Source organism: Vulpes lagopus, chromosome X (genome assembly GCF_018345385.1).
Source record: "Vulpes lagopus strain Blue_001 chromosome X, ASM1834538v1, whole genome shotgun sequence".
NCBI classification, from domain to species: Eukaryota; Metazoa; Chordata; class Mammalia; order Carnivora; family Canidae; genus Vulpes; species Vulpes lagopus.
Window position 1 is genome coordinate 6,760,265 of NC_054848.1, and position 12,417 is coordinate 6,772,681.

General features: G+C 49.7%; 1 protein-coding gene across 1 annotated transcript in view; it reads left to right on the forward strand.

The window, feature by feature from the left end:
* The window catches only part of WWC3 (WWC family member 3), a 118,364-nt gene that overhangs the window by 35,343 nt on the left and 70,604 nt on the right, over positions 1-12,417 (forward strand). Inside the window, exons 2-3 of the mRNA XM_041741010.1 lie at positions 4,159-4,268; positions 10,129-10,332. Coding sequence (XP_041596944.1) covers positions 4,159-4,268; positions 10,129-10,332 — 314 coding nt within the window. The remainder of the gene's footprint in view (positions 1-4,158; positions 4,269-10,128; positions 10,333-12,417) is intronic.

Here is a 12,417-nt window from a genome sequence, read left to right on the forward strand (position 1 = left end):
ACTGAGCTGCACTTTTTTTTTCCTAAAGATTTTATTTATTTATTCATGAGAGACACACACAGAGAGAGAGGCAGACACACAGGCAGAGGGAGAAGCAGCAGGGAGCCCGATGTGGAACTCGATCCCAGGTCTCCAGGATCACACCCTGGGCCAAAGGCAGGCGCTAAACCACTGAGCCATCCAGGCTGCCCCCGAGCTGCACTTCTGATCTCCACAACAACATTTGTGTTGTTTAAAGCCACCAGGTTTGTCACAATTTGTTACAGCGGCAAAAGGAAACAAATACAGTCTGAAGGGAGGCTGCTGGAGAGCTGAGAGGGAGGCAGGAAGGGGAGTGGATGGAGCTGGTCTCCAGGCTGTCACGGGAGAGGCTGCATCTGGCCAGCGTGACCCTGGCAGGTTTGTTTGATCATCCCCATTTTGAAGATTGGGAAACTGAGGCCCAGAGAGAAACCAAAGGACTTATCCAGGGTTTCATGGCAATGAAGGGGCTCTCTTGGAACTGGCTTTGACTGAGATGACTGAGATGGCTTAGTGCCACTTCTTAAAGAGCCCTGCAGGATGTGACAGGCAAAAGGGAACACAGTGAAGCCAGCATCTGTGCCATCCATCGTTCTCTCTCTTCTGGTGGACCGAGTCCGGCAAGATTGGCCAGCAAAATATATTCATTTCCTTTGCTGAGGCCAAGAAGAGCCATTCGTTAATGGGAGGATCTGCAGTGGGAATCTCTCTGGGTAGGGGGTCGAGGGCACCTTTCTGGGCCAGTGTTGCTCAGATAGGGGGATGGGGTGAATGGACTGGTGAGAGCTGGCCAATGTCAGAGCTCGCTTTGAAGCCTGGGGACGGTGGGTACCCTGCTTCTCAGTTGGTTGCTTACCCTGTTTCCCCATCTCCCCTGTGTTCTGAAAACACTCTTAAACTTAACACTGTACTCCCTACCAACTTGTTCCTTGAAAGTAAAACATGATTGTGCCACACGGGTTTCCTCTGAGTGCTTGAGCAAGTGCAATGAAGATATCCCCAGAGGGTAATGAAAAAGGCCATCTCTTACTTCGCCAGTAGGAGTGTGCTGAGGGTAACACACCTCGGCAGTTCATATCAGGTGCTTCCAGGAGGCTCATTTCGTTATTCACGGTTAAAGAGCAGAAAATTATTCACCTAAAGAGATGACTGGAGGTGCCTGGTAAATGAATTATGCTTTACTGCAAATGTTGGAAGATTCTAGCATGACAGACAGTGGTACTGACAAGGAGGTAAGGCCATGAGGAAATAAGCAAATCAGTGTATGACATTGTGGTATGATATTAGCGGTGGAAAAATGAGCTGCAGGACAAAGAAGAGAGGAAAATAAACGAAAACATGAATCCTGGGCTTCTGGGTTTTAGATGATTTTATTTCCTATTCTTAATACTTTACTGTGAATGTTCTACATTGAATTTGAGATATAGAGAAAAGAACTCCATATTCTTCAGCCTTGAAAATTTACTTCTTGGACCTTTTCGAGGAAAAGAATTATAAATACAGATTATGAGCTTTATAGTACACATAGATGTTCCTTTCATCATAGTTTTAAAAATTGGGATGTAAATCACATATAGCACAAAACTCACCACTTAAAGGGTACAGTTCATGAGATTTCCATATATTCATGTTGGGCAGCCATCACCACTGTCTCATTTCACAACATTTTTATTACTCCCAACAGAAGCCCCGTACCTATTAGTAGTCACTCCCGTGTCCTCTCCCCCAGCTCCTGGCAACCACTGATCTGTGTTCTGTCTCCATGGATTTGCCTGTTCTGGACATTTCTTACAGAGGGATCCATACAACACATGGCCTGTGTCTGGCTTCTCTTACCCAGCACAGTGACTTCAAGGTCCATCCACATTGTAGCATGTGTTGTACTCCGTTCTTTTTTTTAATGGTTGTATAATATGCCATTGAATCGGTAGACCATGTTCTATTTATCATTCGTCAGTTGATAATCCTTAGTTGTTTCCACCGTTTGGCTAAGGTGAGTAATGCCAGTATGGACATTGATTTGTGTGGACATTCGTTTTTGTTTCTCTTGGGTATACACCTAGATGTAGAATTGCTGGGTCATATGGAAACTCAGTATTTAACTGTTTTTGAGAAATGGCTGCAGTGTTTTCCAAAGCAGTGCTTATGAATATAGTAACAGAAGTTAGGAAATAATGTAGCTGTCAATAGTAGGAGAGTGCTTGGGTGCGTTGTATTAATCCCCTTAGCAAACTGTTGGTAAAAATGCAAGTTCTTTATTCCTAGCTCAGATACTAGGGGTCAAAGGCAATTGAAATGGGATAATTGTTCTCAAGGAGCTAATCTATGATTGTCCTTCTTCAATTGACTTATTTCACTCAGCATAATCCCCTCCAGTTCCATCCACGTTGAAGCAAATGGTGGGCATTCATCCTGATGGCTGAGTCATATTCCATTGTATATAGAGACCACATCTTTATCCATTCATCTGTCGAAGGACACCGAGGCTCCTTCCACAGTTTGGCTATTGGGGACATTGCTGCTATGAACATTGGGGTGCAGGTGTCCCGGCATTTCACTACATCAGTATTAAAATGGTTTTATAACAGTTCTCAATTAAGAAGTGATGTGGGCTTAGTAGTGCTGTAAGGTTAGGTTTCCCACCTCTATCTGTTGATAAAATGAGATCATAGATGTGAACGTGCTCAGAATGTACCTGTGCTTGGGCATTTTTCTCTTAAGCTTATGTGTGACCCTGAAATGGCAGAGATGTGCCCAGGACTCCACATATCTTAAAGTAGCATTGTTTTTATTGTGGTTTGGTCCCATTCGGGACTTGAATCATGCATGTCGCCCTACTGTTACTTGCTTGACTTGGAACACACCACCATCACGCCACTCGTGGCCTGCAAAGGAATCGTGCCACAGACATTGGCGTTGTGGAATGGGACAGACGCATGCAGTAGGCTCATCCTGAGATGCTGTGCATTTTCGAGTGCGTTGTATATGGCGGGCTGTCTGCGGTCCAGTTTACCTTCTGTATATTTCTGTTTTGATATTGACTCTGACGTCTTAAAAATGTATGTGTGAAACGAAGACGAATTATAGTATGTGCCATTCTGATGGTGTTTATCGGTTTCTAAATGTTTCTGGGAGAGACAGAGCCTGTTGTCTAACCAGTTTGGGGAAATAACATGTTCAGAATTCATACTGGTCATGTGAGGTTTGGCCGTGGTTGTGGTATCTCGCTTTCCTGGGGCCAGGGACCTGAACAGAAGATGTGGGAGGATTGAGTTAGTGAAATTGAGGTTATCGGATTCCCATGCATACCAGTCAGTGTGCATTTATAGAGACAGCCTAGGAGATAGCTGCCCAGACTCAGACAATTATAAGGTGTGGCCTATTTTATACAACAGCTGTCTTGTCAATCAGTGTGATCATGGGATATGGGGGAGGGGGAGGTTCTCCCTAAAGAAAGCCATCTGGAAACCCTTTATCTGTCTATGTCAAGCCAAGGTTTCCTTAGTCACATTTACTTCAAGGAGAGAGATGTGTAGACAGTGTGCTTTTGTTTTTCTCCAGAAAACAAAAAGGACCCTTTGCAAATTTCTGACTGTTACAGTATAAGGAACACGGCCAGTGTTCAGTAGGTATGTCCTTGTATTCTTACCAGGCCTGTTGGGCTTTTTGCATTTGGTCGGTGGTTAACGTTTACCTCCTTAACCAATGACCTCTGGTAGGTGAAACCTACCGATACCTTTTAGGTAGATTTCAGCTGTGATGTATGGTGACAGCTGAGGTGGGGGGCATTTGTAAGGGAATGAGACCAAAATATAGGTGTTCTATCGTGGAGGTTCCAGTGTCATCACCTCATTAAACATACTGCTTGGAAGAAAATGCTCATTTTACCTGTTTTGTAACTGTCCATATCTATTTTCGCTCTTTAAAGTTGCATGTTGAGATAGGAACACTTTTAACTGCAAGTGTACTGATATTGTTGCTGATTAGTATTTAGGCAAAGCCGGTGAATTCATTTCCCGACTAAATAGTTGGAGCAAAAGCAGTCGGTTAGATGAGATAATATCTAATTCTAGAGTTGATTCAGCAAACTTAATGAAATTGACCTTTCAAATTTGCTTTCATCATTTTATTTTGCAGGATAACAAAGCCGTTGACTTTTGCCGATTGCGTTGGGGATGAACTTCCTTTAGGATGGGAGACTGTATACGATAAACAAATTGGAATTTATTACATGGACCACATAAATAGTAAGTAGACTGCCACATTTGAGTTATTATACGTGAATGACTTTTCATGTTGATCTCAAAGATGCCAAGAACTCATTTTGTAGAGCTGAAACAATCGTTACCACCCACTGCGGTGGTAAGCTGGATTTCATAAATGTCACCTGAAGTTTTAGTTTGCTGAGTTCTTCAAAACATGAGGCAGTTGGGTAGCTCCCTTGCTTGTGTGTTGCTCAGGACTGCATGGAATATGTTTGATGGAGGGTTTTATTTTATTTTTCATTTTTTATATTTTTAAAAAATTTTATTTATTCATGAGACACACACACACACACACACACACACAGAGGCAGAGACACAGGCAGAGGGAGAAGCAGGTTCCATGCAGGGAGCCCGACGTGGGACTCGATCCCGGGTCTCCAGGATCACACCCTGGGCTGAAGGCGGCGCTAAACCGCTGAGCGTCCCGGGCTGCCCCTAACAGAGGGTTTTAATGTCTAATAAAAGGAATAAATTTCCCAGGCAGTCTGGAAATAGAAATATCTTTCATAGTGAGAAGGTTGTTTATTGCAAAGTGGAGCTTACGGGTTCTTGAAACAATAAACGCCCAAGCGATGACCTTAACTTCATTTTGTCTTACACGCTTAATTTTAACTTCCATATACCAAACCTTTCTGAGCTTTGTGAAGGGAGAAAACTGTGTAAAGACTACGGCTAAAATGACAGCGCGTGCTTGAGCAGGCCAAGGCATGGGTTAGAGCCGCGAGCGCCTCTCGACCAGGGCTGGTTTTGCTTCCTGGGACCAGTGGGCAGTGTCCAGAGGCATCTTCGTTGTCACGGGCGGAAGGGTGCTCCTGGTACCTAGTGAGTGGGCCCAGGGTGCTGCCGACCCTCGCACCCGGCTCATGGCTCTGCTCCGGGTGCTCCACGCCACTCCCGCTGCCCCAGCGGGGACCCACTCCTCTGAAGGCGTCCTGGCTCCCCGGTGTCTCTGTGGGGCATTACCTTGCGCTCCTGGGGACACGAAGCGCGGCCCCCCTCAGCGTGTGTTCCGTCCTCGTGATTAAGTGCGGGGGAGGCGGGGAGGGCCCGAGGCGGTGGGTGATCGCCGGTGGGTGATTGGTGGGTGATCGCCGGTGGGTGATTGGTGGGTGATCGGTGCCCTCGCCTCGCTCCGCCCGTCGCCCCCTCAGTGCGGCCCCCGCCCCCGGGCTGGCGTCTCTACCGGGCACTTCCTGGCCAGCCTCGAATCGGTTCGTAACCTGGACGGCGAGGCTGCCGTTCTCGGCCTGGGGCGGCGGAGTTGCTGGCAGCGCAGGGGGCCTCGCGCCTGCCGCCAGCTCCTGCCGAGCCCGGGGTGTGAGTGGCGGAGGGCTTCGGGGAACCCCACCACCCCCTGCAGAGCGCGGTGCGTGGTGAGGCTGCAGCTGGGACGGCCCTCCCAGGAGCCCCGGCCCACCTGGTGCCCCAGGACTGGGCGTGTTCCAGAGGTCTTGCTGTCCCACCTTGCCTTCCCCGCGGCTGGTGAGGCTGCTCCCGCAGGTGGGGCTGCTCCCGCGGGTGAGGGGCTGCTCCCGCGGGTGAGGGGCTGCTCCCACAGGTGACGATGTTCCTGCAGGTGGGGACTAATCCTGCAGGTGGGGCTGCTCCTGCAGGTGGGGCTGCTCCCACAGGTGGGGACTGCTCCCGCAGGTGGGGCTGCTCCCACAGGTGAGGGGCTGCTCCCACACCTGAGGGGCTGCTCCCACAGGTGACGATGCTCCCGCAGGTGGGGACTAATCCTGCAGGTGGGGCTGCTCCCGCAGGTGGGGACTGCTCCTGCAGGTGGGGACTGCTCCTGCAGGTGGGGGCTGCTCCCGCGGGTGAAGATGCTCCCACAGGTGAGGGCTACTCCCACAGTTGGGAGCCCACTCCCACAGTTGGGGGCCCACTCCCACAGATGGGGGCCCGCTCCCACAGGTGAGGATCCTCCTGCAGGTGAGGGTTGCTACCACAGTTGGGGGCCTGCTTCTGTAGGTGAGGATGCTCCCACAGGTGAGGGCCGCTCCCACAGTTGGGGGCCTACTCCCACAGGTGAAGCTGCCCCTGCAGGTGAGGGCCACTCCCACAGTGAGGGTTGCTGCAGTCTGGGCCTGGGCACCTGTGCACCAGGGCTTCCCTGAGCCCAGGTGGTATTACTGAACGGCAGAGGCATCTGCCTTACACAACCTTTCTGGAAAATCTGCCTGCCACTGAGGTCCTGGACCCGTTCTGGCTCGCCCCTTGTAAACCCAGCTTCCTCATCCCTCCATACCCCCTTCTGTGGGAACCGTGGGTGCTCCTTGCTCACTTGTTCACTGTCACAGGGAGTGTTCTAGAGCACCTCTCTGTGCTAGTCACTCGGGGCTCTGGGAACTCAAGGAAGTGAGACCCAGTGTCTACCCTCAAGGATTCTACATGACACTAGATGTGGCCATGAACCCAAAACCTGAGTAATCACCAAGGACTTTCTTCCAGCCACTGTGAGTATAAGTGGGATGACTCAGCGCTGTGGGTGATGAAGACATCAGAGAACCCAACTTTTTTTTTCTTTCGGGAATAAGAAAGGTGATTATTGTTGCATAATTTGTACATGGGGACCAAACACTGCATTCCAGAAAACTTGCTCCCAAGAACCCAAGTCTTCATAGCACAGCTTTATTTTTTATTTTTATTTTTTTCATAGCACAGCTTTAAAACTCTTTAAAGGCACAGAACCTGAGGAGTCAGGTACTAAATTGGAAATGTGCAGATTGTTGGTGGGGTGTGAGGGACCAGAGGGTCCCTGGGTTGACCACCTTCGAGGCTCCCAAGAGCCTCAGGGGCACTGTACAGAGTGCAGCCAGTGCCTGCGGGCTGCGGTGGGCTCTGTGCTGCATAGACAGCAGCGACTCCAGCGCCTTACAGCTGTGAGTCTGCCCCACCCTAGGCCCCACAAATGTGAACTTTGGGCTAGCCCAGGACCCTGATTTTTGTTGTTTTATTTGGTTTCTTATTTCCTGGTGTGAGTTTTTGGGGCCTGGAGGGGCTTTCCAGTAGGGGCCTGGGGTGGCGTTGTTGGGGGGTAGGGGATGTTGGCGAAAGGTGGTTTCAAGGGAGAACTTCCTTGAGACATCCTAGCAGGCGTGTGTGTGTCTTTGGTAAAGTAAACATGACATAACATTTACTTTTTCCAATCATTTTGAGATGAAATCCACAGAACATGAAATTAACCATTTTAAAGTGCAGAGGTCAGTGGTATTTGGTGCGTTCTGTGTTGTACAAGCCACCACCTCTGTCTAGTTCCAGAACATTTCTTCACCCCGCAGTCAAACCTGGAGCCCATTAGCGGTCACTCCCCATTCCTCCTCCAGGCTCCCAGCCCCTGGCCACCATGAAACGTCCTTTCTGTCTCTGGATTGCCTCTCCTGGACATTTCATATAGACGGAATTGTACCCTACGTGGCCTGTTGTATCCGATTCCTTTCACTCAGTATGACGTGTGTGAGGTTCATCCGTATTGTGGCATGAAGCAGCACCTCATTCCTGTTATGGCGGGATGACCTTCCATTGCACAGAGACACCGTGTTTTATTTATTCATTCATCAGTTGCTGGAATTAAGGTTGAAATTCCACCTTTTGGCTGTTGTTACAGTGCTGGCCAAGCACACTTAATTAAATTAATTAACTTATTTATTAAGATGTAATTGGTTTTATTAAACAGTTTGGAAATTAGGTGGCATCCCATCTAGCAAATAGAGGGGAGCTCCTCAGGCACATTTTAAAAGAATTACCTTGCACGCTTTATTTACTTTTATTTTTTCAAATTTTTATTTCAATTCTAGGTAGGTAACATACAGAGAATTGGATATTTACTTAAAATTTGGGTTGGGGGAATGTTGCCAGCACTTCTCCTGTCGGAGCTCGCTCTTATTTTGTTTTGGCTGCCAGCAGCCTGCATGTGTTTACCAATATGTCATTGGTAAAACAGCCACCATCGCCTGGGGTCTCTGAGTTGGGAACAGGGACACGGCTTTGTGTTTTTTACTTTGTTGAGGCAACAACACTTGTGTTGAAATCTCCGTTAGGAGATCTGCTGCAGTGAAGGAGGCTAGCCTTTTCCGAGTCTGGGTGACTTGCCCCGTTTGCTCAGTCTGTATCCTCAGAGCTCGGATCAACTTTCAGGACCTTGGTCTTCTGCCTGTGGAGCACACGGCCCCCTCCGTCCTCATCAATGAGCCTGCAGTCGCCAGTTAGCGATGGCCTTCTGGCTTTCGGGTGAATGGAAGGTCCTGAGGATAGAACGCTGGCTGAGGCCGTGTGCCTGCCTTTGAGGAGCCTGGAGTTTGGTGGGGGCGGAGTGGGGGGGATGGGGACAGAAGCGTGGCAGCACTTGCGTGCCCAGTGGTAAGAACTGCAGTCTTGCCCATTGCAGAGAGGTGGGTGTGCTTGGGGTAGGGGGCAGAGGAGGCTTCAGAAAGGCGGGGCTTTCACAGAGGGACTTGGAAGATGGTCGGGTTTCCTGGTGGGTGGAAAATGACAGAAGTAGTGGCGCTTGGGAAAAATTGATCCTGTGTAGGGTGTCTGTGGGGGGAAAGGACAGAAACCAGAAACGGAGCTGGTGAGTGAGTTTCGGGACTCCTGATCACAGGGAGGATACTGCTATAAAAGATACTCATGTGCTAAAGAGTTGCAAGCAGAGTTAGGAAGGCGTCTCTGGTGAGTGCACTGAGCGTGGCCTTTGCTGGGATGAGACAGGAAGCCTGCGTGGTTTTGGAGGGGAGTCATGGGGATCTGAGCGAACTTAGGGGAGAGGGAATGAAGGGTATGTCGCCAGTCATTATTAATTCTAGGGGCAGGAATCCCCAGTTCTTGATGACCAGTGGATGATTCTGGGTGAGGGAGACGAGCAAGCTTTGTCTGAGGATGAGTCCCAGGGTGGCCAAGTGGATAGATCCAGGTGCTGCTGCTCACTTCTACAGGGGAGGCAGGAGGAGAAGCGGGTGATTGCAGGGTCACTGTTCTGGTTCCGGTTCTGGTAGTAAAAGGGCGCTGTGTAGAATGAGATCTGCTTTGGACGACTGACTCAAAATTTCTCTGGGCCTGTCCAGGTAGAGATGCGTCTAGGAGGCAGTTGGAAGAAAAGTGGGAGCCCAGGAGAGAGGCTGGAGCCAGAGGGAGGCATGAGCCTCCCTCGTAGAGTGAGAAAGCCAGAATGGAAAAGGAGGGAATGTATAGGTGGCAGGAGATGAGGAAGCCGGCAGAGAACTCAGAAGGGCTGCAGCTCCGGGGCCGAGGCAAGGGGAAGGGGAGCAAGCTGCATCAGAGGGGCGTCCGGGGCCAAAGAAGCCAGCGAGAAGGTTGGAGGTAGCTGTTAGCTTGACTGTGACAAGGGGCGCCTGTGGGCTCAGTGGGTGAAGCGTCTGCCTTCAGCTCAGGTCGTGACCCTGGGTCCTGGGATCGAGCCCCACGTCGGGCTCTCCGCTCAGTGGGGGCTGGCTTCGCCCTCTGCCTCTGCCGTTCCCCCTGCATGTGCGCTCTCTCTCTCTCTCTCTTTCTCTCTTACATAAAATCTTCAAAAGGTTTGCCTGTGATGAGCCTTCCGGTTTCATCTCCGCCAGTGTTTATTCACAGTAAAAAATTGTGTGGTACCGTCTTCACCCCTCCCACCCCCAGCCCACCACTGCATATCCATAGTGTTCTTCTCACCTCAGCGTGGACACGTGAACAAAAGGTGTTCCACGCGTGGGGAAGCTTCGTTCCGTAGATGCTTCCGGCCCGCGCGTCCCAGCAATTCACTGATTTTCGGGGCACGACCTGCCCAACGGCCGGTCACCCTGAAGACGTTACCGTTAAGGCGCTTACCTTCTTGGCCTTTCACTTTCAGAGCTTACCCAGCTCGAGGACCCCAGGGAGCAGTGGCGGCGCGAGCAGGAGCGGATGCTCAAGGAGTACCTGGTTGTGGCCCAGGAGGCCCTCAACGCCAAGAAGGAGATCTACCAGGTCAAGCAGCAGCGGTTCGAGCTGGCTCAGGAGGAGTACCAGCAGCTGCACAAGATGTGCGAGGACGACAGCCGCTCCCACGCCAGCTGTGAGTTGCCGCCTCTCCGCTAGGCCGCCTGCGGACGCTCGGCTTGAGTCGGGCGCCAGGGCCTCCCCGTGTCTCCCCACACGCGCATTGATCGTGGGACCGTGGAGCCCGCGAAAGCAAGGGCCCCTGCCCTCCGGACCTTACGTTCGTGGGGCAGGGAGGACATAAACACGCACGTTTCAGGTAGCCACACGAAACCACCCCATGTCCTAGTCAGTCCGGAAAAGGGCTCCACCCCGAGATCTCTGCCGCGAACGGTGCTCGTCAGGGGTGATCCTCGGGAAGGCCGCACGGCGGTTTCGTTGATCCCGCGTGGAAGGATTCAGGAGCCACCCCCCGTGTCGAGCACCTGTCTCCTTGTAGAGTCCTTTCTGGAGCAATCCACTGACCGTGGAGGGACTCTGTGTGAGCCAGACGGCCGGCCCAGTGAGCTGGGTGCATGCTGATGTTGTCAGAGGGAGCCCCTCTTAGTTGTAGAGGCTGCTGGATGTGAGCCCCCGTTTTGTGAGTGCTCAGCAGATGCTCAGGTATTGAAGGAACCGGGTCCAGTCTCAGAAAGCAAAGTGTTCTCTTCCGGACACACTCAGTCACCGCTTGAGCCTGTCCCCTCACAACAGAGTGGTCCCACTTAACAGCCCCCACAGGTGCACACGGCCGTGATGGTGCTGGGTGCCAGTGAGTTTGCGAAGAAGGTATGAAGGTGCCACTGCTTGGTTTTGTGTTACAGCAACCTAAGTCTAGTTGGAACATGGAGAGACTTACTGTGACGTGAGTGCCACATTGCCAGGTATTTGGCTCTGGTGACACCATTTTGAACATTAAAGATGCGGGCAGAGCTTTATTCTGTGTTGCAAGGCAGACGGAGTTAAGGCCGAGGGGCCATCGTCCTTTCTTACTGCCCCTGCTGTTGAGGGTGAAATCGCCTTACAAGCTGTGGGGAGGACGGAGGTGGGGCATCCCCTCTGGAACAGGAATTTAAGAGGCAAGGTCAGGCCCCGGGTATAATGGTATGCTGTTTCCAGGTCGTCTTATCTCTTGTTCTTCAAATATTGATATCGACTAGATTGATTTAGTCTCTGGTTTTTGTTTAAACTGTCCGTCAGAATGCAGTGGTCAGCTCGGTGCTAATTTTTAGAGGCTGGTTTCTTATCTCCAGAGTTTCTTTTCTCATGCTGTCTTTCTCTGATTTTGGTTATCAGGCCTCACAGAATGAATTGGGAAGTGTTCCCTTCTCCTCTCTTTTCAGAAAGAGTTTGTGTGGGATTGGTATTTGATAGAACTTGAGAGAATTCACCAGAAAAGCTATCTGGACCTTGAGCTCCTTGTGGGAATGTTTGTAACTATAAATTCAGTATCTTTAGTAGATATGCTTTTCAGATGTTTTGTTTCTTCTTGAATCAATTTTGTTATTTGTGTGTTTCAAAGAATTTGTTTCATCTCCTCCAAAAGTCAGTAAAATTTTTCTTTTTATCAAGAGTTAGATAGTAAATACTTTAGGCTTTGTGGACCATATGGTCTCAGTTGCAACTACCCAACCCTGTCTTTATAGTCCAAAAGCAGCCAGAGACAATACATAAACCAATGTGTGTGGCTTGTTCTGATAAAAGTGTAAACACAGGTAAGAGGCTTGATTTGGCCAGCAGGGAACTTGCCGACTGCTGTTCCAAGTTGTCAGGTTATAAAGTTGTTTGTAGAATTCCCTTACCATTTAAAAAAAAATATCCAGACACTCTGAGGTGGTGTCCTTTCATTCCTGCTATTAATAATTCCCATCTTATTTTTTTCTTAATCAGCGTAGCTAGACTTTTATTGATTGTATTTATCTATTACAGTCAATTGGCTTTGGGTTTTTTTTTCCCTTCTCCTGTTGTCTGTTTTTATTTGATCAATTTCTCCTCTTTATTATTTTCTTCCTTCTTAGTTTGGTTTTACCCTCTTCTTCCTTTTCTAGCTGGTCTAAACTAGAAACTTAGTAAGTAGAAAGTAGATCTAGTAGAAACTTAGATCAATGGTTTCTGAGCTTTCTTACTTTGCCACATAACCTCTAAAGGCATGACTTCTTCATTACGTGCCGTTTTAACTACA